Consider the following 24913-nt stretch of genomic DNA (forward strand, 5'->3'; position numbering starts at 1 on the left):
CTCCAGACTCCCAAGTGGGGTTCCCTTCAGGGCGGGCAGGGCTTATAACCCCGAGGCCACGTGGGTCAGATCTCAGGGCGCCCAACGGTCTTCGAGCCCGCCCCCACACTGCGGTGCCGATTAGCTGCCCCTCCCCTCCCTGGGGAGGACAGACTGACAGGAAACCAGAGACAAGCCTGGGTATTGGCGGGAGGGGGCTGAAGAGACCATGGCACACACCCTGGCAGGTGGCTTCCGGGACCCCAGGCCTGCCCTTCCCCCTGCCACCAGCCGCGGGGGCTAGTTCAGAAGTCCAGGGGCTGCCATGGGAGTGACCCCAGGACGTAAGGGCTGCCTCTCAGGGCCTAAATTCTAGCACAAGAGAAGAACCTTTTCTCTGAGCTCCACCCCCACCGACCCCAGCCCAGAAAACTCCCCTCCCTTTGGGACGGAAGTGGCTCTCAGACCGGGCCATGGCTCCTGTACTTGCTGCCCAAGGAGGCCACCGAGGAACAGGTGTCTGACCGGGGGTCTAGGGCAGCACGTCACGATACCCTCCAGGTTGCCCCCAGCACCCCACAAAGCACCCCTCCCCCTGCACCGCCTGCGGGAGACCAGACCCCTTCAGCACGCTGTGGGGGTCGCACCGGGCCTGTTGGCCCCAGACTTGGTATCCCCATGCCCCTCAGGGCCTGTCAGGATAAGAGGGCAGGGCAGGGCGGTGATGAGGTCTGGGGTCTCAGGCAGGTCCTGGGCATCACTGGGTTTGGAGGGCTGGAGGGAGAGAGGCTTGGAGAGCAGAGGTTCTAAGCTGCTACCGGATGTGGGCACGGGGCCCGCCCACCTGCGTGCCACCCCCGCTTTCCCCATGGGGAAGGCAGGAAGCTGCCCATCCCAGGGCCCCTGGCTGGGGGTGGGGGGAACGGGAAACGGGGTGTGGGGCTGGGTGGGGGGCTAGGGTGAGTGATTCTTCAAGCCTTTCAGTGGGCTTGTCTCTGGCATCAAGAGGGGTGGATTGGGCCGGGGCCAAGGAGGTGAGGGAGCAGGTAGGATGGACGACAATCACCCAGGGACTCCTTCCCATGGGCATCTTCTCTGGGTCCCCCATTCCGGGCCAGGCATGCAGAGACTGCGGGAACTCTCGGGTTCAAAGGCCCAGAAGAGGACTGGCCTGCCAGGGAGGCAGCAGGGGAGAAAACTGTCTTGCATCTTTTCCTTCAGGCTTGGCAACCCTCAACCTGGAAAATCGTTACCCATCTCCAGGCCCATAAATAGGACAGAGAAGGGCAAACTCGGTCCTTCACCTGCAGGCCTGAAGGGACAGTGGTGAGGAGGATGAGCTGGCCAGAAATGGGACAGTGCTCCTTTAACAGACCACCGCAGCAGACCCTGGGTGGAGGGGAAGTGGCTGCCCCAGGCGATAAGAGGATAAGAATATCAGAGTCGTGCAGTAACCTGGGTTCCTGGACTCCCACCCTTCAGGGTTCCTCCTCCATAAGCATCTTGCCGCCCCCCTTCTAGAGTCATCGCTAGAGTCATCGCCTTGGAGGTGTTTCGTCCTAGCAAACAAGTCACAGGCTGGAGGCCAGGGGGCCTGGCTTCGGGGCCGAGCTCTGCCACAGGCTCCCTCAGCGTGTGACCTGCGGCAAGTCAGACCTGAGCTTCCTTCTGAGGGACACGCTTGTCCCTCAACAGTCCCCAGCCCCAGCCTGGCCTCTCTCCTGACCAGAGCTGGGTGGGGGGCACCCCTGATGCCTGCCCCTCTGTGACAACAGAGGCTGTTTTCCCTGTCTGTCCTCAAGGCTCTAGGCCAAGGACCGCTGATTTTTTTTTTAAGGAGAGAGCTGGAGGCTCAGCCTCTCCAATCACAGAGCTTCTAGGGCTCGGGCGGTTTCTGGACAGGTTGGGCCTTTCCCTAATTCCATCCCGAGGCTGGGGTTGAGGACGCATGGAACTGGCGCGGGGGTGGTCAGGACCTCCATACCCTGGACTTCTCCCCCAGCCCTGCTGGGCCTCAAAGGAAGAGAACGTGGACACCAGAGACAAAGTCAAAGACAAGGAAGGGTCAGGGTCTGAGATAAGGACATTGAGACAGGAAGAACCACCCAGGTGAGTCGAACAAGAGTGCTGGGCTGGGAGCCCTGCTCCGTGCTGCACAGCCCATAGGTGTGGCCTGAGTGAATGACTGAGCAACAAGAGCCTCAGCGCAGGCCTGCACACACGCACGTACACACGTGCACATGTACACGCACGGATAGACACATACGTACACACACAAATATACAAACACACATGCGTGCGCACACACACACGCAAACACGCATGCACATATACAAACACATACATACACACATACACATACATATACACACATACACATACACACATACACATACATATACACACATACATATACAAACACACACATATACAAATACACACACACATACACATACATACACAAATATACACAGACGCACATATACACATACATATACAAATACATAGACGCATGCACATGTACACACAGGGCGTGGAGAGCCCAGAAGGCTCACAGCCCCCAGTCTAGAGAGGCACAGCAAGCCCAGACCCATACAGACACCTTGCAAGGGACACCCCAGCTCAGGCCTACGCTCTGAGGAAGGCCCCCTCCACACTCCTGGACATAACCTGCTCCTCCCTAGAAAAACCTGGGGAGGCTCACTCGGGAATCTGAGGCCTGTGCTTGGGAGGGTGACTGGGCGGAGGTGGGGGTAGCTTCAGGACACCGGCGGCCTTAAGAGAGGAGCAACTCCAGAGCTCCTGCCTCCAGAGCCCCCCGGGATGAGAGAAAACAGCCTTGCTGATGGCCAGTGGCTGACTGAGGATGTGGCTGAAACAGGAGGCCTCTCTTTGTGAAGGAGAGAGGAGTTTGAGTCGATTCTTCCAACTCCACCCAGTGGTGGCTGGCAGGTCTGGGCTCAGCCAGGCACTCAGTGGGCAGCCTGGGCTCACTGAGACTCTGCTAGAGAGTGTCCTCCGTGGTCCTTCCCAGTTCTGACACTCCTGGAACTCGCACAGAGGCAGCGAGAGGGGAAAAGGAGTCGGGACCAAGCTAAGAAGTAGGCATGGGGCTGCTGACATCAGAAACAAAGTGGGACCAACCTTTCCACCAGGGCAGGGCCCTGAGGCTGTTGAGTCTGGGACCAGCTTCCTGGAGGGCACCAGGCTCACAATCTCCAGCCCCACCTGACCTCGCTGACCTTGGGGACAGCCTGTATTGTGTGCCAGGCTGAGGCTACGGGCAGGTAAAGGTGACCCCAAGGCGAAAAGGACACAGCCCTGTCTTCAGGACTCCCCAGTCTGAGAGCCAGGACGCATCCACATGCAGGGTGTGGGAGCTTCACATGTCAGTGTGAGCGAGAGGCTTGTGCCTGAAGCAGGCGTAAGGCTTCAGGCCTAATGGGGACACAGGACTCTTGCTTGAGCAGGCGCTGAATCTGCGGAGTGAGGGGGGACACACCACGTGCCTTCACACACGCCGACATCTTATAAAACGGCAGCAACAAGGCCATGTCAGTTCTGAGTGGGGCTGAGGGGCCCATGGGGCTGGACTGACAGATGCTTAAGTGGCCAGGGCCCATCAGAGAAGGCTTCCTGGAGGAAGCGAGCACGGATGAAAGAGGAATGGAAGGGGAGGAGACAGAGAAGGGAGCAGTTGACTGGGCAAGGAGAAACAGGGAGCAAACGGCCTTTTGAAGGCATAACACCTGCAAGGGAAAATGGACCCCCAAGGGTGGGAGAAATTCAAGGGTCTTGTCTGCACAGGAAGGTAGAGAAGAAAACCAAGCCTCCCCTCCAGCTGCACGGGCCCAGGGCCCTCACTCAGCAGGCAGGCAAAGATGGCAGCCCAGATAACCTGCCTGGTGCGGAGACAACAAGAGAGAAGCCACGGCCTGCTGCACAAACAGGAAGTCAGGGGAGAGCAGCCCATCCTCCCTCAGGCGAGGCTGGGGGACGGGCCTGGCCACAAAGGAGGGAGATTGAGCCCCTGGCACTGCACAGTGGGGCTAAGGGCGATTGGAGTCGGTAGCCCCAAATGTTAGGATGTCACGCTCCCTGAGGCGGGGGGGGGCTGCCAAGGGAAGCAGGGGCTGAAAGAAGAAAGCCCTTCGACAGGCCAGGTCCCCAAGGACGCTGCAGCACCTAAGAAGGCTGGTGTCTCAGCCCAGAGCCTGAGGGGTCAGGGGAAGGGGCATCAGGAGTGCTGAGTGGCCTCCAGACAAGGAGGGTGGGCACCCTCTGCCCTTGGCCTTGCCTGCACAGCCCAGACATCCTCCAAGTTAAACCTCATGCTCTCCTGTGCTGTTCTGTGAGAGGCAGCTGCGGGAACCCTGGGAAGCCAGCTCCGCTCCTGGATGAGGTCAGGATCAGGCAGCAAACTGACCTGAGTGAGGAAATGGAGCTGCAAGACCAGAGACAGGCCAAAGGCAGCCTAAGGTCACAAAGCAACGTAGAGCCAGGTTCAGGGTTTTGTCCGCATCATCTGGGAAGAGGCAGAGGGGGCTGGGTAGGAAAGGGGTGTGGGTGTGAGAAAGAAGACCACCCTGACCACTGCCGTGGCAGTGCCCATGGAACCAGACACATCCTCCACCGGGATCCCCTAGGGACCCAGGAAGGACAGGGGTGAAAACACCTTCCCGGCTCCCTCTACCCAAAGGTACGAAGGTGCCTGCTTTCACTGCAGATCTGCACCTGCTCCAGTTTTAACGGCTACAGATAAACTCTGTGTGTGTGTGTGTCCCCCAAGAGTGGAGCTGGGCAGCTCATCCCTGCCTGGAACCCACTATGGTCTTTCATCAGGCTAACTACCTACCCCCAGCATCAGGACCATGAAAGTGAGGGTAACCCTAGGAGGCGGGGGACCAGGAGTCCGGTCCCCACCCCGGGGCTGTTCACAGTGCAACTTTGGACCCGTCCCTGAATCTGGCCCCCAACCCCCAGCCTTTGTTTCTTCATCTATAAAACTGAAGAAGAGGTTGACCCAAGGACCTGTGTGTACTCTAGGAAGTCCCCAGGAGCAAGGGGCCCCAAAGCCCTTGGAGGAAGAAACAGCGGGCCTATGTTCCAGGACCTGCCCGTGGATTTCCCCACTGAGTTCACAGGCAGACCTCCCATAGCTCAGAGACAGCCATGGCTGGGAAGGGAGTTCGAGCTGAATCCACCCCTCCTAGTGGCTGAGAACAGGGGCAGGGGGCTGAGGGTCTCCTCCGCCTGTTTGTTCCCTCCTGTGCGCATCCTGCCCTCTGCAGCCGACCTCACATCCCAGGGGCAGCTAGAGAAGCCAAAGGTGAGGGGGTGGGAAGGGCAGAGAGCTTTTTGAGGACGGCTCTGTGAGCTGCTGTGGGCTGCTTCTTCGTTCACCTCCACGGTGTGCACACTGGGCTGGGGGGGGGGGAGGACAGCAGCCAAGAACTTCATAAAACCTCAGTTGATCGTCATGCTGACCCAGTGATGTAAATGATAGTGTCCTCATCTCAAAGATGAGGAACCGGAAACAGCGAGGTTAAGTTTCACCTTCCTGAAAATCAGCCAACAGCCGGCAACCCATTTCTGTTTCCCTAAGGAACTCCGTTCAAGTGTCGCCCGGGGGACCCGGAGGACTTCAGCGTGGACACTCAACAGGACAGTGAGAGGCAGCCTGCCTCCCTCCTCACCAGCCCAGTCGGAGAAGAGGGTTGGAAAGAAAGCAGGGAGAGGAACCCAGGGCAGACTTCCCGGGCCCCAGGCTCGGGAGTGGGAGGAATAGAGGGGTCTAAGTGGGTCCCCAAGTGGTCAACAGTGAGGGGCCACCCCGGCTTCTTCCCTCAGAACCCGTTAAAGTAGTCGGGTGGGGGGCGGTGGCCACCAGGGCTGGGAGCTGCTTCTGCAGCCACCGCTGCGGCAGCTCATGGCCCTGGAGCCGTTAAAAAAGTGACTCAACCAGAAAGTGCGTTTGAAGCGACGCCCGCCAGGGCCCCAGAGCCAAACCTCAAAAAGACGAAGTGAGAGAGACGGCCGGCGGGGGCTGGGCTGGGGGTGGAGGCCGCCTGGAGCAGCCTGGCCAAATAAGGGCAAATGCTCCCAGGCCGGCCAATGGGGCGCAGGCCGCTGTGTCCTGGGGTTGCGGCTGCAGGGAGGGGGAAGGGGTGCTGCGGAGAGTCCTGGGGCCAAACAGGGAGTGGGGACAGGGCTGGGGGCCCAGGCCCTCCAGGAGGGGTCCACAGGCCAGTGAGCCCGGGAGTGAAGGGACCCCTCGTCCCCAAAGACCTTGGTGCTGCAGTCGGCAGACCCACACCTGCAGATTGGGGCTCAAGGGGGCAAAAGGAAGAACTAGCCCTCACCCCTACCCCAGTTTTGTGCCCGGGTCCCCATCTGCCACGGAGGAACCGAAGAGACGCCATAAGGACAGCTGGGCTGAAAACCACCCCCCCGTACAGCCTTGCCTGGCCACGGACCTTGGGCAAGCCGTATTCCCTGAAACTCAGTTTTCCCATTTGTGAAAGGGAGATAATGCCCCACGGGATGGTACTGAGGAGCAAATGCGATCATGCAGGTGGCCAAGTTTTTGAACCAAGTAATTGTCATCCTGACAGGACAAATTATGACTGTGGAAGCTCTAGCCTGAGGGCTGCTTCTCCCTTCCACTCTGCCTCCCAGTGGCTGTGAAGATCCCTGGGCTAGAACACCACGTGGTCCCCAGTTCCGGCCTCTGGTAGGGGGAGGAGAGGTGCGGAGGCCGGGAGGCAGGGTGGGGGGTCTTCCAGTCTGAGCTTAGGCCCCCTGCTGCAGGGTGGGGGGTCTTCCAGTCTGAGCTTAGGCCCCCTGCTGCAGGGTGGGGGGTCTTCCAGTCTGAGCTTAGGTCCCCCCTGCTGCAGGGTGGGGGGGGTCTTCCAGTCTGAGCTTAGGCCCCCTGCTGCAGGGTGGGGGGGTCTTCCAGTCTGAGCTTAGGTCCCCTGCTGCAGATGCAGTAGGCGCTCTCCCAGGTTGTCAGCAGGCATGTCAGTGCCCACCTGGACCCCCTCCAGCTCCTCACCGCCTGCCTGGCTCTAGGAGCTCCAGACCCCAACCCTCTCCCCCTGCTCCCCCGGGGTGCAGGGCTGAGGAAGTGAGTCGACTCAGATGCCCAGGGAAAGTGCCTGTCCAAGGTGGGCGGAGGCAGCTGCTGGCTTCTCCAGGGCCTGTGATCAGGCCTCAGGCCCTGCAGGGGGACCACACGCCCAGGAGGAAGGCTGGGCCTCGGCATCCAGCCTCAACCTCCCTGTGGACTTCTTCTCTCTCCCAAGCATAGATTTGCATTTTCCCCTCTGCCCTCTGCCACTCAAGCCCCCCGGGGACCAGGTGACAGTTAAACCCCCTCTTCTGGCTAGTGGCCCAGAGCACCCACTTCCTTTCAGGTATTTTCTGGGCTCGGGGGAGGGGTTGAAAGGGCGGCAGCAGCTGGGTTTGGGGAAGAAGGGATGGGGACTCCATTTTGGAGAGGAGCTGGGGTCTCTCCACCCTGGTGTCAAAAGCTGTTCCTTATCTGCCCCCACCCAGTTCTCTCTGGAGCACTAGACTCAGTGCAGAGGAGGGAGAGGAAGCAAGTCAGGAAGCCGCACAAGGGCTCCAAGCGGCCTTCTAGCTCCCTGACTTCTAACAGGCCTCCCTCTGCTATGGGACGACCCCCCAAGGAAAGCCTGGGCTTCAAGTCCTGTGTCCACGCCCCTGTAAGGCCCGCCCTCCACTCAGGGGTGAGCAGTGCTGAGACTAGGAACGCCCAGGTCTGCTGGGGAGATGGTTTCTATCGTATGCTCAGAGGTTCTGGCATCGAGGTGCCAGCAGCCCAGGGCAGCGTTTTCTCTACATTCACTTTCTGCTTCCTGAAATCTTAAAGCAAAGAAAAACACCAGTATCTATAGGTGAAAGGTGCTGAATTGGGCAGTGGAGGACACATATAGTTGCAGTGACCCCTCTTGAGGGCAGGCTGAGCCCTGACTCCGGGGCTCAGTCTCTGTGCCCATACAGTGAGGCCTGGCATGACTCTCCCAGCCGGCGCATTCTCTGCACGGCCTGCCTTCACTCTTTCCCCTGCCCCAACGCCCTGGACCTCCACCTCCCAGTGGTGAAAGCCTCTGAGCCCCAAGGGCCATGTGCTTTCTTCCTCAGTCCAAGTCTTACTGGCTCACACAGCAGCAATTTTCATCAGCAAGGCTATCTGTTCTCCTAGTTCAAACAAGACTGCGGACTTCCCGAGTGATCTGGTGGTTAAGAATCCACCTCCAATGCAGGAGACATGGGTTCAATCCCTGGTCCAGGAGGATCCTACGTGCCCTGGAGCAACTAAGCCCAAGCACCACAAGTATTGAGCCCGCGCTGTAGAGCCCTTGCTCCAGAAAAGATGCCACCGCAATGAGAAGCCTGCGCCCCTCAGCCAAGAGGAGCCTCTGCTCGCTGCAACTAGACAAAACCCGCACACAGCAGTGAAGCTCCAGAGCAGCCAATAAGTAAATAATAATTTTTTAAAAACTGAAGGGGCCAGCCACTCATGAGCAGCAAAAGTTACATCTGACAGGCTGACATGAATCCAAGAGGTAGAAAACTAATTAGTGCCAGAATCATTTCACCACATGATACAAAAATGGAGGTCTTATAACAAATGATCAAAGCCAAGTAGAGGTTAAATGACATTCACAATCTCAGAGCCAAATGGAAAGGAAGCACATATTTTAAAAAAATACAAAGTAGGTCATAAAAATTGAAAGAACAAAGAGATTAAGATAAAAAGCCATGGTGCTTGAAGGAAAATGTTGCAGTTTTGATATATTTGTGAATGATAGATACACTTGAAGATCTATTGCCCCAGAAGGTTAGAGTGATGACTTTCTTACTTAGAGCTTATCTAGAGGGGGACGACTTTACATGGAAGTCCCATGTATAGGCTTAGTAGTTCACAGCTCTCAATTGCTCTTACTTGAATGCTTATATTTGATTCTCAAAACTATCCTAAGAATTGCCGATTCATCTTTCAGTATTTCGATTATAACTTACAAACAGAAAAGTGAGCAAATGGTGAGTGCCTAACTCGGGAAATTTCCAGAAAGCGAATCGACCCGTGTAACTAGCATCTAGATCAAAACACAGACCACAACCAGCACCTCAGGGGCCCCTGTGCCCTCCTCCAACCCCGCCTTTCACAAGGAACCACTGTCCTGTCACCTAACACTAGGGTTTTGTCAACTGTGTTTTATAAAGAGGAAACTTACTTTTGGAGAAGTCAAGTGACTTAGAAAGGTCAAGGCTAGTGGGCGGTGGAGGCAGCAGGGCTGGGAGGCAGCGACATCATCCCTGGTTCCAGTGGAGGATGAAGCTGCCATAACCCAGTGCAGATGCAGGGTGGCAGCCAGCAGAAAAAAGGCAGGGGAGGCTGGAGAGAGTCTGGCAGAGGGCTGCAGATACCTGAGAGCTGATGGACAGAGCAGAGGACGCGGCCAGGCAGGAGCTGGAGGCCTGGACCAGTTTCCCAGTGCTCCACACGGGGCTCCTTCTGTACATCCCAGGCATCTCCTCCCCCTGCCATTCTCCCCATACTTCCTCCCCCTCCCTGGCCAATTTTAGACGTGAAGACTGGAGATGTAGGTAGTGAGAGTAGGGTGGTTGTGGCAGCTCCACGTGCGGGGACATGCAACTTGCTGGTTCTGTGGAAAAATCACAAAGGGAGCAAAGCTGCTGTGTTTGGGGAGAACCATGTCAGAATGCAGCCCTAAACTGGGTGTAGGCAGTGCATTTCCTGAGCTAAGGCTCCACTGCTTCATCGTGGCCCAGTCAGTTTACTTCTTAGAGCCTCAGCCTCTTCATCATTCCCTCAGGATGTTAACCATGACACAGGGCTTGTCGGGGATTAAACAAGATAATGGATGTGAAAGCCCTTTTGTCAACTTGGAAAATGCCCTTTTTTTGTTTTGGGGGGTATTTTGGGAGGACTGGGTACTTTTTTTTTTTTTGGCTGTTCTTGGTCTTCGTTGCCGTGTGCAAGCTTTCTCTAGTGGTGGTGAGCGGGGGCTACTCTTTGTTGAGGCGCTCAGGCTTCTCACTGTGGTGGCTTCTCTTGTTGTTCCAGGTGCACGGCCTCAGCGGTCCTGGTACACGTGCTTAGTTGCCCCAAGGCCGGTGGGATTTTCTTGGACCAGGGATCAAACCCATGTGCCCTGCATTGGCAGGTGAATTCTTAAGCACTGCCCCAGCAGGGAAGTCCCTAAAAGGCTGTTTAAATGAAAGACTTTACTGATTCTAAATATGAACCTGAGTGCCAGACAGTGTGAGATGTTAAGCTGTTCTTAAACATTTTCTACCTGGCTCTTTTACACACACACACACACAAACCAGGTGTCATGGAAGGGACTTGAGGACCGAATGGCAGGTCACGGACAGGCTGGGAATATGAAGGTAATGACCAGGCCAGAGGAGTGAGGTCTCGGTGCCCAAACCCGAAGAGAACGGTTTGGATTTAGGCCGTCACCAGTCCACCCCACTACTGTTAGCGTAACTGCTCCCTCCAAGACCAGAGTCTTCTGACCCTTGTTCTCTCAACTACCTGTCCCTGCTTTGGGCTGGAAGCTGCATGCACCATCAGTCAACCCCTCCATTTTGGGGAGACCCACTCTTTGCTACCCCATGAACTGTAGCCCGCCAGGCCCCTCTGTCCATGGAATTCTCCAAACAAGAATACTGGAGTGGGTAGCCGTTCCCTTCTCCAGGGGGTCTTCCCAATCCAGAGATCAAACCCAGGTCTCCTGCACTGCAGGCGGAGTCTTTACCGTCTGAGCCCGCAGGGAAGCCTAAATCGCCCGCAATGCAGGAGACCCAGGTTCCATCCCTGGGTCAGGATTCCAGCTTTGTTAGGTTCCTGACAGGGGATGGGCCTCCAGCACCTTCTCGCCTGTCTGGGCTGCTGAGTGGGTTCCAGGACCAGAGAAAGCCAGAAGGTGAATTCAGAGGCAGCTCCCAGGAAGAGGCTGCCGGCACCGCAGTCTGTGAAATCCGGTCACCGTGACGGGCCGGCCCTCCCCCACAACCGCCAGCGCCTGTGTCTCTGGCTTCCTGCGGAGCTGACAGTTAGGGCCCCTCTGGTGTGGGGCTGAGGCAGCGTGAGTGCGGTTATTTGCGCACAGCTCGCCTCGCCACCCCCCCCAACAACTGTTTCCATTCTCACAGAGCAGCTACGTCCGGGTCAGACACACAGGACGGCGGCCGGGGGATTTCCAAGGGACTTTCTGAGAACGCCAGTGAAAGTGGGGCGTTGGCTGCATGGCCGGGCACTCTTGGTAAAACCCACTTCTTCCCTGCAGGACGCGTCAGCTCCGGCCTGGTGGGGCTGCTTCCCAAGGCCCCTTTCAGACTGAAACTGAAGAACAGAAACCACTACCCTGGAGCTCGGTCAGCTTGCTGGGCTGGGGAAGTCCATGAAAAACTCAGTTGGGATTGGAGTTAAACGGAACATTCCCTGAGCTTGAAGGCATGAGAAAATGGTTCCAGTTTGAAGAGGACCTGGGAGGGATGACGTGAGCAGCCGGGAGGCGCCCAGCTTCCTTCCCTGGGCCTGTGAGAGCACAAGGGATGCGGAGGGTCACTGGTGAGGCAGCATCTCCCCGCCTTCCCACATTCCAGGTCACAGGTAAGACACTGACTCACTAGCAACACCAGGTGGCTGAGAGACACACAGCCCCAGTGCAGGCCCCTCAGCTCCTGAGTCAGAGCTCCGCCTGCATGCCAGTCCTCCCGCAGCACTTCCCCACTATTTTGGTTGACTGTATACAGCTCAGATGGTCAAGGATCCGCCTGCAATGCAGACCTGGGTTCGATCCCCGGGTTGGGAAGATCTGCTGGAGAAGGGAAAGGCTACCCATTCCAGTATTCTTGCCCAGAGAATTCCGTGGACATAGGATCCTGGCAGGCTACAGTCCATGGGGTTGCAGAGTTGACACAACTGAGTGACTTTCACACATGTTGTATATATATTTAAGAGTGGCTAATAAAAAGTGAATGTTTTACCTTTTATAAAACTGGGAAGTTACAGAATTTTCACACCACTTTATTTTCAGAATCACAAAAATCCTGAAGTAAATGAAATGTTATCACTTTCGTTCTGAACAGACGGGGAGCAAGAAACTTAGGGAAATAAAAATGAGGACCCTGGGACTTCCCTGGTGGTCCTGTGGCTACGACTTCATGTTCTCAATGCAGCGGGCCTGGGTTCAAACCCAGGTCAGGGAACTAGACCCCACACATCACAACTAAGACCTGGAGAAGCCAAATAAATGACAACAGTAACAACAAAAATGGGGACACTAACAGGCTTTATTACAGAAATTTAAATAGAAGAGAATTTATGATAAATATTTAATTCTAAAACAAATAATTCACCTTGGCCAGTAGCATCAAGTGACTCAAGAACCCCTATTAGGCCAGAGACAAAAGGAGAGGCCCACCTCCCGGGGAGGCCCGAACTAACCAGAGCAGGACCCAACAGTAACCTGAGGGTCTCCAGTTAGGGGGACGTAGGGAAGGTGGGCAGGGGGAGGTCAAGGGTGCCACTGGTGGGCCTGAAGTATAGGAAGAACTGAACAAAGAAGAGAAAAAAGGTATTAAACACAGTCAAGAGCAAATACTACTTGCACCAGTAGTATCTGCCCTCAGAATTTTAAGGGATACCTGCTGTGCCAGGTCTAGAGGGCAGGAGGCGGCAACCACAGACACCAGGACTACGAGGCTGAGGTGGTTGCCTAGACTCAGGACGGCAGACCTTCCGAGACCCAAGGAAGCACATTCGAAAGGCTACAACCCTGGAGGCTGAGATGGATCATGAAGAGCAGAAGGGCTCTGCTGCTCTGGGAAGATGCCTACTGGGCAGTGCGTTCTCATTGCACCCAGCTAAGGGAAAGAGGAAGGGAAGGCTTCTGCTGTGGGCTTAAGAACACTTCTAGGGGTTCATGTTCATTGCCATCTGACCCAGAGTCCTGCCTATGAGCAAGGGCACAGCCCTGGGCTGTAGGTAGGAAAACTAGCATCCTACTCCCCACTGAATTCAATCTCTACCCACCCCCTACAGTAGTCCAAAGAGGGTAAAAATGGCCCAAGGACACATTGGGCTGATCAGTTGACAGTCGGCTGAGTCTTAGCATCGGAGGGTGGGATGTGTTTGAAGTCCTGCCCATTTAGCTCCACGACAGAAAACAAGCAGCGGCAGAGACGAGGAGGCAAGATGCTGGCAGCCGTGCGCCTTCCTAGGTCTTTATGGCTGTGTCTCTGGACTTGTAGGCCACACCTCGACTCTTCAGCTCCCGTACGATTCCTGCAGTGGGAAGAGAAACAGCTCTGTGAGGGGAGAAGAGTCAGAAGACAAGAAGGATCCCCTGGCTCCCACGTGGTGAGGGGAGGGGGTGGTACGCTCTAGGCAAACTGGAATTTCTGGACTGCTCATCAGAACTGCGTGGCTGGAGTGTCACCCCCTGGAGGACCCAGGCACGTGCTTGTCAATGACTTAGTAAGAACAGGAAGACAATGGCGGGAGACACACTGTAGCTGTCAAAAGCAAGGGTTCTGGAGCCAGGATGCCTGGGTGGAAATTCTGGCTCCTTACTAACTGCGTGACCTTGGACAAGTTATTTAACCTCTCTGAGGCTCTGGTTCCCTCACAGAGTCGTCCTGAGCACCGGCATTAATTCACAAGAGAAACTTCCATAGAGCCTGGCACAATAAATGAACAAGGGCTGTTACTATAATTATTACCTTGGGGCAGGCGACCAGTGACGGACACTGCATACACGCCTGGCTTAAAGTTACCTGAAAGAGAAGAAAAGAGACTGCGGTTAAGAGTGAGTTACGACAAAAGACCACACACAACCTTAAGCTAAAAATGAAAGAAATGCTGCAACTCTAAGAGAAGAGCAATTGCTTCCTTTGGCTACAAGTTTAAGTGACAGGGCACAGGACACTTTTCATGGCTTCCCTCTGACCTCATCTTCCTCACTCTGGGGCCACTGATCCGTTGACTGAAGACTCCACCCACCCAGCCCAGACAACACATCTAGACCAGGATAAAGACAAAGGGAGGCACTTACTGACTCGCTGCCACTTGGAGACCCAGCTGTCCTCTGGACTCATCATCGCGATGATTCTAGGAAAGGGAAAGAAACAGAGTCAGCCGGAGCCGCCTCCACTGGAGAAAGCGAGACTGAGGGCACTGCCCAGCCCACCCCAGGCCCCACGCCCACCTTCACCCCGTTCCCAGCTAGCACAGCAGTTCCGGGAGAGGAAACCTCAGGAAAAGACAAGAACTGAGCTTCTACTAGGAAGCAAGGAAAGCTCTGCACAGAGTTCTAGTGCTGGGAAGGGACTGACTCAGAGATAGTACTGAGAGTCCTTGGGCTTAAGTCCCTGGCCCCCAGTCACAGGTTAGTCATGACTCGCCCCCCAGAAAGACTGATGCCCCAGGGAGCGGACAGCTTTCGAGGTAGATGGCTGATTACAACCAGCACGACTACTGAAGGCTGGGGACCAGGGCAAAGGGGAGGCTGAGTCTAAACAGTGGGTCCCCTTAGTAGAAACAAGTTAGATTTAATCAAGCTCTGCCTCTAATGAGCTGTCCAGCTTGACTCGCATATGAAGAGCTCCCTCAGAACTTAAGATGAAATTAAAAGGGTGAGCTAATACATGAAAGAGCCCTAGCACAGAGTAGATGCTAAAACATTAGCTCTCCTTACTATCCTAATCATTCCTCCCAGGGTAGCTGTAAACCCAGAGCACAGGCCACAGAAAAGGCCAGAAGCCTGCTACTGAGCATGACAGATAAGCTTCAGGTGCTTTCAGAAGCTACAGAGGTCATTTCTGTCACCCCCCCTCAATTCAATCAGATATTTACTGACCGCCTCCTGTGACAGACCTGCACTGACGTTTGTTGACTGCCTCCTCAGTATCCACTCCTCCTTCTCTTGCTAACAATCTTGGATTCTTACTTAGGAAGCCTCCCTCCCCATCCAAATCCTATATTCGCAGTCATATGCTTCGAGTGGAACTGACCTCACCTCTAGAGGTGCCGAGTAGGGTAAGGCCCACTCTGGCCTGGCAGACCAATCTGGGGTAGGCATGTACACAGGCTGTTCTCATGACCAAATGTGTATTTTCCTCTGTCCTTCTGTCCTTCTAAATCTATCCTTCCAGCCTCACAGTGCCTGTTAATCCAATCAGATGATTTAATCTAATCAGAATCCCTACCACTCTCCAAACACACCCTGCTTTACCCACTCCATTCTTTTGTTCAAATCAATCCCTTTGTTTACAATGCTTTTTCTTCCTTTTTCTCATCTTGGCCTCCTCAAAAATCCTATACTTCTTTCGTTTATTAAAAGCCTGATTCATATGCTATCTCCTCCACTTCTGGCTGACTTCATCAAGCCCTCCTCTAATCTTCTTTAGCCTTGGATATACTTACTCTTCAAATCTTAATATGCACCAAAATACATAAATAACTCCTATAACTCAATAACAAAAGACCAAAACCCTGATACAAAAATGGGCAAAAAACCTGAAGAGACATTTTACCAAAGAAGATATACAAATGGCCAATAAAGATATGAAAAGATGCTCAACGTCACCAATCATTAAGGAAATGCAAATCAAAACCACAAAAAGATAACCACATCACATCCAATAGGATACCTATTACCAAAAACAAAACAAAAAACAAAGCAACAAGTGCTGACAAAGATGTGGAGAAACTGGAACCCGTGTACTCTGCTGGTGGCAATGTAAAACCGTGCTGCTACAGAGAACAGCATGGCAGCTTCTCAAAATGTTAAACATAGAATAATCCAGCAATTCTACTTCTGGATATAGATCCCCAAAGAAGTGGAAGGAAGCAGGGACTCAAACAGGTATTTGTAAACCCATATTCATGGCAGCATTATTCCTAACAGCCAAAAGGTAGAAGCAATCTAGGTGTCCATCAATAGATGCACAGATAATTACAATTTGGTATATACATAAAAAGGGATAGCATTACACTTAAAAAGGAAATTCTGACACATGCTACAGCATGGATAAACCTTGAAGACATCATGCTACGTAAAACAAGCGAATCACAAAAGGACAAATGTTGTATGATTCCATTTATATGAGGTACCTAGAGTAATTAAATTCACAGGAAAGGTAAATGGTGGTTGCCAGGGGCTGGGAGGAGGGGAATGAGATGTGCTAACAAGCGAATGAAAGAACTGGAGTATCTGAGCGTGTACATGCATGTCTACACATGTACAAAGTAAAGGTTCCATGAAACATCTTTTCTGCCCAATCCTTTACTCTCCCTTAAAGGAAAACAAAAAAGAATGAAGTGGGCCCACCTTGAAGTAGTTTTAGCAAGCACTGGTTTGGGCCCAGTTCATGTATAAACCCTTCACTGGCCTAGAGCCCAAAAGAAACTTTTTAACAGTACCTCCTTAACCCCCAAACAATACTGCCTCTTGGCTCCTCCCTTGGGGAAGAAAACTAAAACCCATCCAACTTTAAGTTTCTCTCATTCCCCTGCCCTCACTGGATAATCTCACTAAGTGAAAACTTTTCTCATAGGGTCCTCTTAGACGTATCTAAAAGTATCAGCTTTGGGGCCAAAATTTACCCTTCAAAAAAGATCCTCCTGCATTTAATAAACATGTATTAAGGCCCTATGCCAGGTTAACGGTGCATGAGACAAATACAATCCCTACCAGAAATTCCCTAATAGTCTAGTGAAGAACTGTCCAGTGGAAATATAATGAAAACCACACAATTCGTTTTTAAAGTTTCTATAGCCATGTTAAAGGAGTAACAACAAAAAGTAAATTAACTTCAGTAATGCTGCTGCTGCTGCTAAGTCACTTCAGTCGTGTCTGACTCTGTGCGACCCCATAGACAGCAGCCCACTAGGCTCCCCTGTCCCTGGGATTCTCCATGCATTTCCTTCTCCAATGCATGAAAGTGAAAAAAGTGAAAGTGAAGTCGCTCAGTCGTGTCCGACCCTCAGCGACCCCATGGACTGCAGCCTTCCAGGCTCCTCCGTCCATGGGATTTTCCAGGCAAGAGTACTGGAGTGGGGTGCCATTGACTTCAGTAATATAGTTCCTTTAACCCAGTATGTTCAAAATGTACTGGACAGCACAGCACTAGTGTGTCTCAAAATAACTGAGACCAACTCATATTAAGAGTCTCAACAGTCTGTCCAAATTCACTTTGTGGGAATGAATGTAGCAATCCAAAGGGCTTACCCATCAAAAGAAGAGCTGGTGCAGTCATATACCATCTCTCGGTTACCCTTCATCTGAAGGTACGCATCACAATTGTCACAGCCGTCATATTCAAACTGGTCTATAGTCTTGGGAGAGGAAAAAAAAAAAAAAGGAGAAAGCTGAGCCAAAACCATACTTCAGCCATACTTCTGCCTGCTGAAGCACAAAGCTCCCTATGTTGGCCGTCTCATCATGCCCCCCACCCACCATTCTTACAGCCCCGTGCCTAAGTTCCACTCTCACACCCCTTTTCTTGTTATAGTTATGCCTCTGCTGAAAGCTGAAGTTGCAAAGGCATGTGAGAGGCCCCTGCCCACAGCTGCACAACCTAGCAGTGTCCCTGCTGAAGTAAACGATGGCCTCCTGCTCCTTCCCACACTCTGCCACCCACCGAGATCCTGGATCCGACTTTCTTTCTCACTGTTCCCCCACATCTATTCCGGCCTCTTTCCCCCAACTTGGTCTCCCGTCAGCCCGTACAACCAGGTCCCCGACAGACACCTTGACCAGCGAACACAGCAGACACGCCCGCAGATGCCGCAGATCCTTCGGCACCGTCTCCAAAGCCATCCTCTCGCAACGAAGATCAGCGAAGGAATGAGCCACAATAGCCTCTCTGCGGATAAATAGTAAAAATTACCCAGAATGCCTGCACTTCCTCTGCCTCAGACTTCCCCTTCCGGCGCGGCGGCCCCGTCCCGCCCCCCGCCTTTGATATGGTTTCTCCCGCCAGGAGGCGGGGCCGGCCGAGAGGCACCTGGGCAGGCGCGGGGGCGGGACTGCGCAGCCGTCGAGCGTGTGGGCGGGGCCCGAGGGGCGGGGCGGCACGGTTGGCGCCTGAGCGGGAGCAAGCCGCGGGCCGGAAGGTCTGATCTGGACCGCTGGTCCCCTGGAGCGTCCCGGCTGACAGCAGAGGGTTTTTTTTGTCTTCCTGTCTTAAGAGTGGAGGGCCAGAGAGTCCACTGTCTCCCTCTGGATTATCTCAGCGGAGATGAGAAGTCCAGGGACCGCCCCCCTCCTTCCTACCAGCGAGAGCGTGATTGGGTTTCCTACCGGCGAGTGATTGGGTTTCCTAAAGGCCAGAGCGTGATTGGGTTTCCTACCTGCGAGTGATCGAGTTTCCTAACAGCAAGTGATCAGGTTTCCTGCCAGCGAGTGATTGGGTTTCCCTTTGCGTCCACAGGAATGCTGGTTTGTGGGCCGACTTCCGAAAAAAAAAATGCGTATTGTTATTTCTAAGAACTCTTTATGTAAGTTTTCTCGTTCCGACTGGTAATTTACGCCTCCAGTTCCTCTACTTCAGATCGTGTCCTTTTTATTTTGCACCCTATAGGAAGATTTACAAATGCCTTGCTGTCTGGTTCAAAACTGGCACCAGACAATCTCCACCTCTACCAAACCTTTCCCGAAGAAGCACGCTTTTTGTGAGAAGAGGATAAGCCCCTGCAGGCTCTATGGAATTCTCCATATCCACGTAGCACCAGCTCCGTTGAGCTTCGCGGTAGTCCCACGAGTAGGCAGAGGACGTTCGTCTGTGTTTATCTAGACTGGAACTGTGGGATATAGATGGTTTCAGGCCCCGCTGTTGTATCTTCCCAACCAGGCCTCCTGAATTGAAACGGAGCTTCTTCAAGGCCGGTCTGTGCTTGGGGCCCGTAACATGTTGTGTTCAGATGGGCGCTGGGACTAGGGTTAGGATGTTCTTTATCACTGCATACTCTCTAGTTTGAAACACACTTCACCCTGTTTGTCCCAGGGGAGCTCTCCAACAACTCTGAAGTGGGCCCATTTCATGGGTGGAAAAATGAGGCAACAGTGTTTTGCAGGGTCACAAAGTCCGTGAAGCATTATAGAGTGTGAAGTAATAGTACAAATGACACACTGAACCACAAGGAGAATCCAGTCACACTTTCTCTCTCCCTGATCTCCCTAAATAATGCTTTTAGGAGCTTACCAGCCAGTTCTTGTTGCCGAGCCCACCACGCTACTCTGTCCTTTCATAAATTAGAGCCTAGCCTAATGTTTTTGCCCATGTAGAAGATGAAGTTGTTACCCCGAGTGACAGTGACGACAAAAGAAAACCATGAGACCAGATCAAGTTTATGGATAAATATATTAGCAAATAAATACATTTCTCATCATAGTGCCTGATTCAAGCGTCTGTCTGCCTGTTCAGATATAAATACCCACGTGGGTGCCTAGGTGCTAGTTCCCCACTGACTCTGAGGGAAAAGAATCCCCAGGTGGGTGCTGTGCCCACTCTGTTCCCGCATTCACATTCCAAATGGGATAACGCCTGAGGGGGCCAGCGATGGTCCAGCTGCCCTAGGGCGAACGTCACCGCGAGGAGGCCCCTCAGCTCCTGCCCACTTGGGACCAGCTGCCCCAGGCCAGACTTCCTTCTCTGACCCGACTCTGCACTGTGTGTATCTGACCTGCGTGGCTTATACTGGGAAGCTGGGCCTCTGGGCCATCTAATCTCAAGGGCCCCAAACTGCTTCTCCTTTGTTCTCCCCTGTTCCCTCTCCCTGCTCCGAGAGGAAGCGCCCAGAGAAAAATTCCTTGTTCAGCTGTAATTCAGCCTTTTCTACCTTCATCCCTTCCTCCCTCTTCCTAAATAAAGTCCAGCAGAAATCCTCTTCTTCCAGGTCCTTTGGGATTTTCAGCTAAGCGATCTCCAAGGAAGAGTGAGCCCCTTCCCACTACCCCCACTACTCTCCCCCAGAGGGACTGGGGCTGCTGGAATGACGAGGGAGCCTGAAGATCAGAGGCTTCAACCCAGGTTCTTCAGGGTGCTGCACCACCTCAGGGACTGCACACCCTGGCTTCTCTGAATATAGAGGAGATGACGAGTATGGACAAGGAGGGAAAACTCCTTGTGCACCAGGGAAGGCCCTGCCTGGTGAAGCTGCAAAGCCCATCATCTTTTTTGCAAAGAAGGAAAACGGTAAGAACCAGGGTTGCCGTTGCAGCAGCCTTACTGAGGGGAAGCCAAAGCTGGTGTGCAAGACTGTCTTCAGGAAGGAGGTGAGCAGGGTTCATTCATTCGGCTGAACCCATTTGCTGGTATGAACATGAGGCCTGGGATGAAGACGTGCTCAGGCTGGGGAAGGAGCACCACCTTTATCACACCTGTCTACCCATGCCTAGCTTCCTGCTCTCAGAAAAGCGCAGCCTGCAAGGGAGCCCACCCACACCAGTGGTAGCTGGTTGCCTGGCTGGACACAGATGGTTCTGCCAAGAAGGTCTGGAGCTGGGAGCAGGAGAGGACACCTGCCACCCACCATAACCACCCTCTGCCAGTGGCTCCAGGAATATGGCCCAAAAAACAGGGGGCTGTTTTCTGAAGTCCTTTCATTTCTGAGGAGCAGGACTCTGTGCCAGGTAGGGCCCCAAGTCATCCAGCAAGCTCTCTTGGTTGGAGCCAGGACTGAATATCTCACACGGCCTGTTCACACAGCTCCTCCAGCTCCTCTTCTGTGCCTGCATTTAGAGAGGGGAAGAGAGAGGTCACTGAGGGTCAGGCCAGCCTCTTGCTTGTTCTACCTGTAAGAGAGAGGCAAGAGCAGGGAATGGGTCCAGAAGGGCTGATTAGATTGAAAGCTGAGAGGGACTCCCGTTGGGACACAGGGGAGAGAAAAACAAACCCAGAGTAAGATACATATATAGCAACCAGTGTGTTACCAACACTTACTATTCATTCATTCATCTAATGAATATGTATTAATCACTAGTGGATCTGGCCTGCAACCTTGTGCCAAATAGAAGACAAAAAGACTAAGCAGGGCCCTGGCAACTTTGTAGGAGAGGTGTGCATTTAGTAAGCTGCAATTATGCCAGTAGGGCCAGACTGGGCTTATAAGAGATGAATCAAGGGAAGAGAGAGACCATGTCTTAAGTGGAGCATCAGGAAGGGCTTCCTGAAAGTGGAGATACATGAGCTGGTCCTGCAGGAATAGAGAAGAATTCCATCTATGGGACTAGGAAGGCAGCAGAATATTCTGGGCTGCAGAAACTGCAGGAAGTGTTTACCTAGTTTGGCTAAAGCTTGGAGCAGGGGAAGGAAAGGTGAAGAGTGGAAAATAAGGTTGGGAAGGCAGATGGGGGCTAGGTGGTACTAGAGCCTTGAAGGTCAAACCAGGTTGGATTTTTCTTTACCCTGAGCAAAACAGAGCACTTGAAGATTTCTGGACAGTTTATTTGAGGAGGACGCTGGCTGCAGAAGGGAGGGGAGATGAGCAGAGTCACTGTACTGCACGGCTCGACAGGACAGGACACTGATGCTCCGTGGCTGTTCTCCATGGCCCTGTGAGAGGGAAGGAAGGACCCAGGAGGTTCCCACCTCGATCTTTAGGCTGCACCTAAGACATGGGCAGGGACTAGCAGTACTGGAAAAGAATATGGTGAAGCTGGCAGAGACACAGTTAACAGACCCTGGGGGTGGATTGGATCTGAAGGGCAGGGGAAAGAGAGGCACTGAAACCAGTTTTGAGTTTGGGAGAGAGAGGAGGTGGTGGGTCTGGCAGTGGCAGCTGCGGAAGTATACGTGTGACAGGATCCACACTGGAGCCATCAAAGGCTACGTCACATGGCCCTATGGGAACAATTCTTTTCTATATGATAACAGTTTGCACGCCCATCTCTCCACAGACCTGGGTCTCCTGGTTGACAAGTTCCATGTCCTGAGAGTCTGGGACCTAGCACACAGCATGTGTATAATGCAGAAAGAAAAATGGGGGGAAGAAATGAAAGAATGGAGCTCCCAGGTCCTGCCTGTGGGATTCCTAGACCCTGAAGTCTTACAGTTCAGGACTTTTGGGGCCCCTTTAGGGGTGGAGGCCTCCTCCTAGCAATGGCAAAGAATACTGTCATCCACACAACAGGAAACGAGGGAGAAGAACTGGAGTCGGGGACCAGGAAGAGGGAGGGGAGGACTTGAGCAAATAGACACCAAGTTAAAGTTGAGGATCTACATTCTCACCATTGGCTACAATACAGTAACAGGGATGCATGGAGTCCCCGAGAGAATAATGTTGGTCTTATCAACAAAGGTACACAGCAGGGAAGCCCTAGTTCCTTTAGTTCCTTTAATCCAGGGGAAAGGAAAAAATCACAGGACTGCTGGGAACCACCTGTGATCTCTCTCCACTTTCCCCCCCTCCCATCATTCACATAACTCTTCTCATATAGCCCAGAAATATGGCAGGGGTGGGTGTGTGTTAGTCACTCAGTCGTGTCTGACTCTTTGCAACCCCATGGACTAGCCCACCAGCCTCCTCTGTCTATGGAATTCTCCAGGCAAGGGTACTGGAGTGGGTTGTCCTTCCCTTCTCAGGGGGATCTTCCCAACCCAGGGATCGTATCCAGGCCTCCCATAATGCAGGCAGATTCTTTACCATCTGAGCCACCAGGGAAGCCCAGAAATATGGTTATCTCTAGTTATGTCTCCTATAAGATCTCATATGGCCTGGAATTATGTTTTTCAGTAACTATTTGTCCAGACTCTTCTTGGCTTCCTTGGTATTTACAACTAATATTGAGCTGTATGCATTGGTATAGCTGTACCAATTTTTAAAATATTGAAACACTTGTGTTTGGATTTCCCTCGTGGACTAGCGGTTTAGAACATGGGTTCGGTCCCTGGTCTGGGAATATCCCACATGCCACGGGGCAGCTAAACTGGTGCTCCACAATGAGAGCGGCTTGCACAGCAATGAAGAGCAGCCCCTGCTTGCAGCAAGTCGAGAGAGCCCACATGCAGCAACGGAGTCCCAGGGCAGCCAAAACAGATAAGTTATTAAAACAAACGAGCAAAAAGAAACACTTGTATTTGAGTTGCTGCCACAAACCACCCCAAGGGCTTTCTGGTGTCTCAGCCACACTCGGACCTCACCTAGACCTCCCTATAATCTGGCAACTGAAGGATTAACACCTGGCAGAACTAGACCATTCAAGCCAGCATCCCACCCTATGCCAGTATTTGTCCAATATTTGAAATGTCACCCCGTGGGGCCCTTCTCAGCTTCCATCAGCCCCTTGGATAACTCCATATCCAACTCTAGTCTCCTCTCCCCACCAGACCCACTTCCCCTGAGAACTCACCAGGCTGGGCTGGTAGCACCTGGCAGTGTGGATAAGGGCATGGCCTGCCCTCCAGGGTGCCAGAACTCCATGCGGAAGGCCCCTCCCCAGATGGGTGCGGTCCAAGGGGCTGGCGTGGAGTCAGACACAACCACGCTGGCTGGGAACTCGGGTATGTGGGGCCTGGGGCTTCTGGTAGCAGCCTCCTCTCCAGGCCTGGATGTCTGAAGATCAGCGGGTGGGCCTCTGGGGACCAAGGGTGTGCCAGGCTTGGGCCATAATGGGGGAAAATCTGGCAAGCTGGGTGGGCAGTCAAGTCCTGGGATCGAGGGGCTGGGGTGGGCTCCAGGGGTCCCCCTCGCCGTCTCCTCTGTGGGTGTCGGACAGAGAGGCTGGATTTCTGCAAGTGGAAGAGGCTGCTGGCTGCCGGGCTGGGGCTGGAGGCGTCGGGTGGCCCGGGGGCTGGCTCCGTGAGGGCCCGGGGCCGCTGTGGGGCGGGGGGCTGCCCTGAGAGGGCTGCTGGGCTGCACCTAGTCGCGTGCAGATCAGCCGAAGGCAGCTCTGACTGGAGCTGTGTCCGAGGAGCGGCAGGCCTGGATGGGGGGACTCCAGTTTCGGGGTCAGCCTTCCTGCCGTGCCACTGGAAGCGTCTTCTGTAGTGGTGGTGCCGGTGGCGGTGGTAGTGGACGTGGCTGGAAACCTGTGTTTCCCCCGCGGGCACCACGGAGTCCAGAGACCGTGGCCGGGAGGCCATGCCAGGCTGAGCCGCCTTCCCCGGGGGCTCCCCTGCGGGGCTGCAGTAGACCAGGGGGTCGAAGTCACTGCTCAGGGAGCTGCGAAAGGTGGAGCTGCTGCCGTGGACGCCCTGCAGGCTGACGTCCGTGCAGTTGACCACCGAGTCGCTCGAAGAGCCGTGACAGGGCCCCGAACTGGAGTCGCTGGCCGGCCCATCCGCCAGGTAGCCGCTGCGCTCTGTGCGGTAGCTCTCTCCAGATCCGCTGCTGTCGTGGGGCCTGGTCCGGCGAGGGGGCGCGGGGCAGGTGGCAGGGTGCTGGGAGGTGCAGCGGAGGTGGCTCAGCCCCCAGCCCGGCGCGTAGGGGCGTGGGGCCACTGCCAGGCGCTGGGGCTCGCCCAGAGCCCGGGGATGTGCGGTTCTGGGTTGGCGGTGGTACCGTGCGCCCACAACTGGCTCCTGGGAGGGGAGGAAGGGGCCGGGCCGGCTGGGCCGAGCCACCGCGCTCCGGGAAGGGCCCAACAGGTAGGCGGCGGGCAAGTGGTAGTGCGCGTGGCCGGGGTGCTGGCGAATGAGGTGGAGCCTCCGGCCCGGTTCCTGGTAGGCTCGAGAGGGTCCCAGGGACTGCGAAAGCGAATCTCCCTCTGGAAGAAAGACCCAAGAGCGCAGGTGTTTGACTCCACCGGCTGAAGGAGGGTGCGTTCAGGAAAGTGGGGCTATTGCACACCTCCGGGCTGCAGTCGCCCACAAGCTCCGTCAGAGTCTGCAGCACCCAGGATGCTCCTAACCTGCCTGTCCCCCTGGA

The 24913-nt window shown here is 54.2% G+C and overlaps 2 protein-coding genes across 5 annotated transcripts in view; both read right to left on the minus strand.

Annotated features, from left to right (window-relative positions):
• Nucleotides 12047-17963, minus strand: SUPT4H1 (SPT4 homolog, DSIF elongation factor subunit). The gene is made up of 5 exons (XM_005693102.3): nucleotides 17796-17963; nucleotides 17274-17380; nucleotides 14097-14152; nucleotides 13765-13818; nucleotides 12047-13327 (listed from the first exon to the last, which is right to left on the minus strand). Exons 1-5 carry the CDS (start codon nucleotides 17862-17864, stop codon nucleotides 13260-13262), a joined length of 354 nt encoding a protein of 117 aa, XP_005693159.1. The 5' UTR covers nucleotides 17865-17963; the 3' UTR covers nucleotides 12047-13259.
• RNF43 (ring finger protein 43) overlaps nucleotides 19389-24913 on the minus strand; it is a 69121-nt gene continuing 63596 nt past the window's right edge. For 3 of the 4 annotated variants that reach the window (XM_018064117.1, XM_018064116.1, XM_018064119.1), the window contains 2 exons: nucleotides 23397-24752; nucleotides 20784-21600 (listed from right to left, as the gene is read on the minus strand). In XM_018064117.1, the coding sequence (XP_017919606.1) occupies nucleotides 21539-21600; nucleotides 23397-24752 (1418 nt within the window). In that variant the 3' untranslated portion in view covers nucleotides 20784-21538. The other variant, XM_018064118.1, reaches the window with a different exon arrangement.

The sequence above is a fragment of the Capra hircus genome, chromosome 19, assembly GCF_001704415.2.
Source record: "Capra hircus breed San Clemente chromosome 19, ASM170441v1, whole genome shotgun sequence".
NCBI classification, from domain to species: Eukaryota; Metazoa; Chordata; class Mammalia; order Artiodactyla; family Bovidae; genus Capra; species Capra hircus.

What these genes read in the sequence shown, in the direction of transcription:
- SUPT4H1 (XM_005693102.3), bottom strand. Translation starts at nt 17,864, where the DNA reads ATGGCTTTGGAGACGGTGCCGAAGGATCTGCGGCATCTGCGGGCGTGT. An exon ending in TGCTGTGTTCGCTGGTCAAG is followed by an intron (nt 17,381 to 17,795) that starts GTGTCTGTCGGG and finishes TCCTCTCCCAAG; the next exon opens with ACTATAGACCAGTTTGAATA. An exon ending in CTCCAAGTGGCAGCGAGTCA is followed by an intron (nt 13,819 to 14,096) that starts GTAAGTGCCTCC and finishes CTTCTCTTTCAG; the next exon opens with GTAACTTTAAGCCAGGCGTG.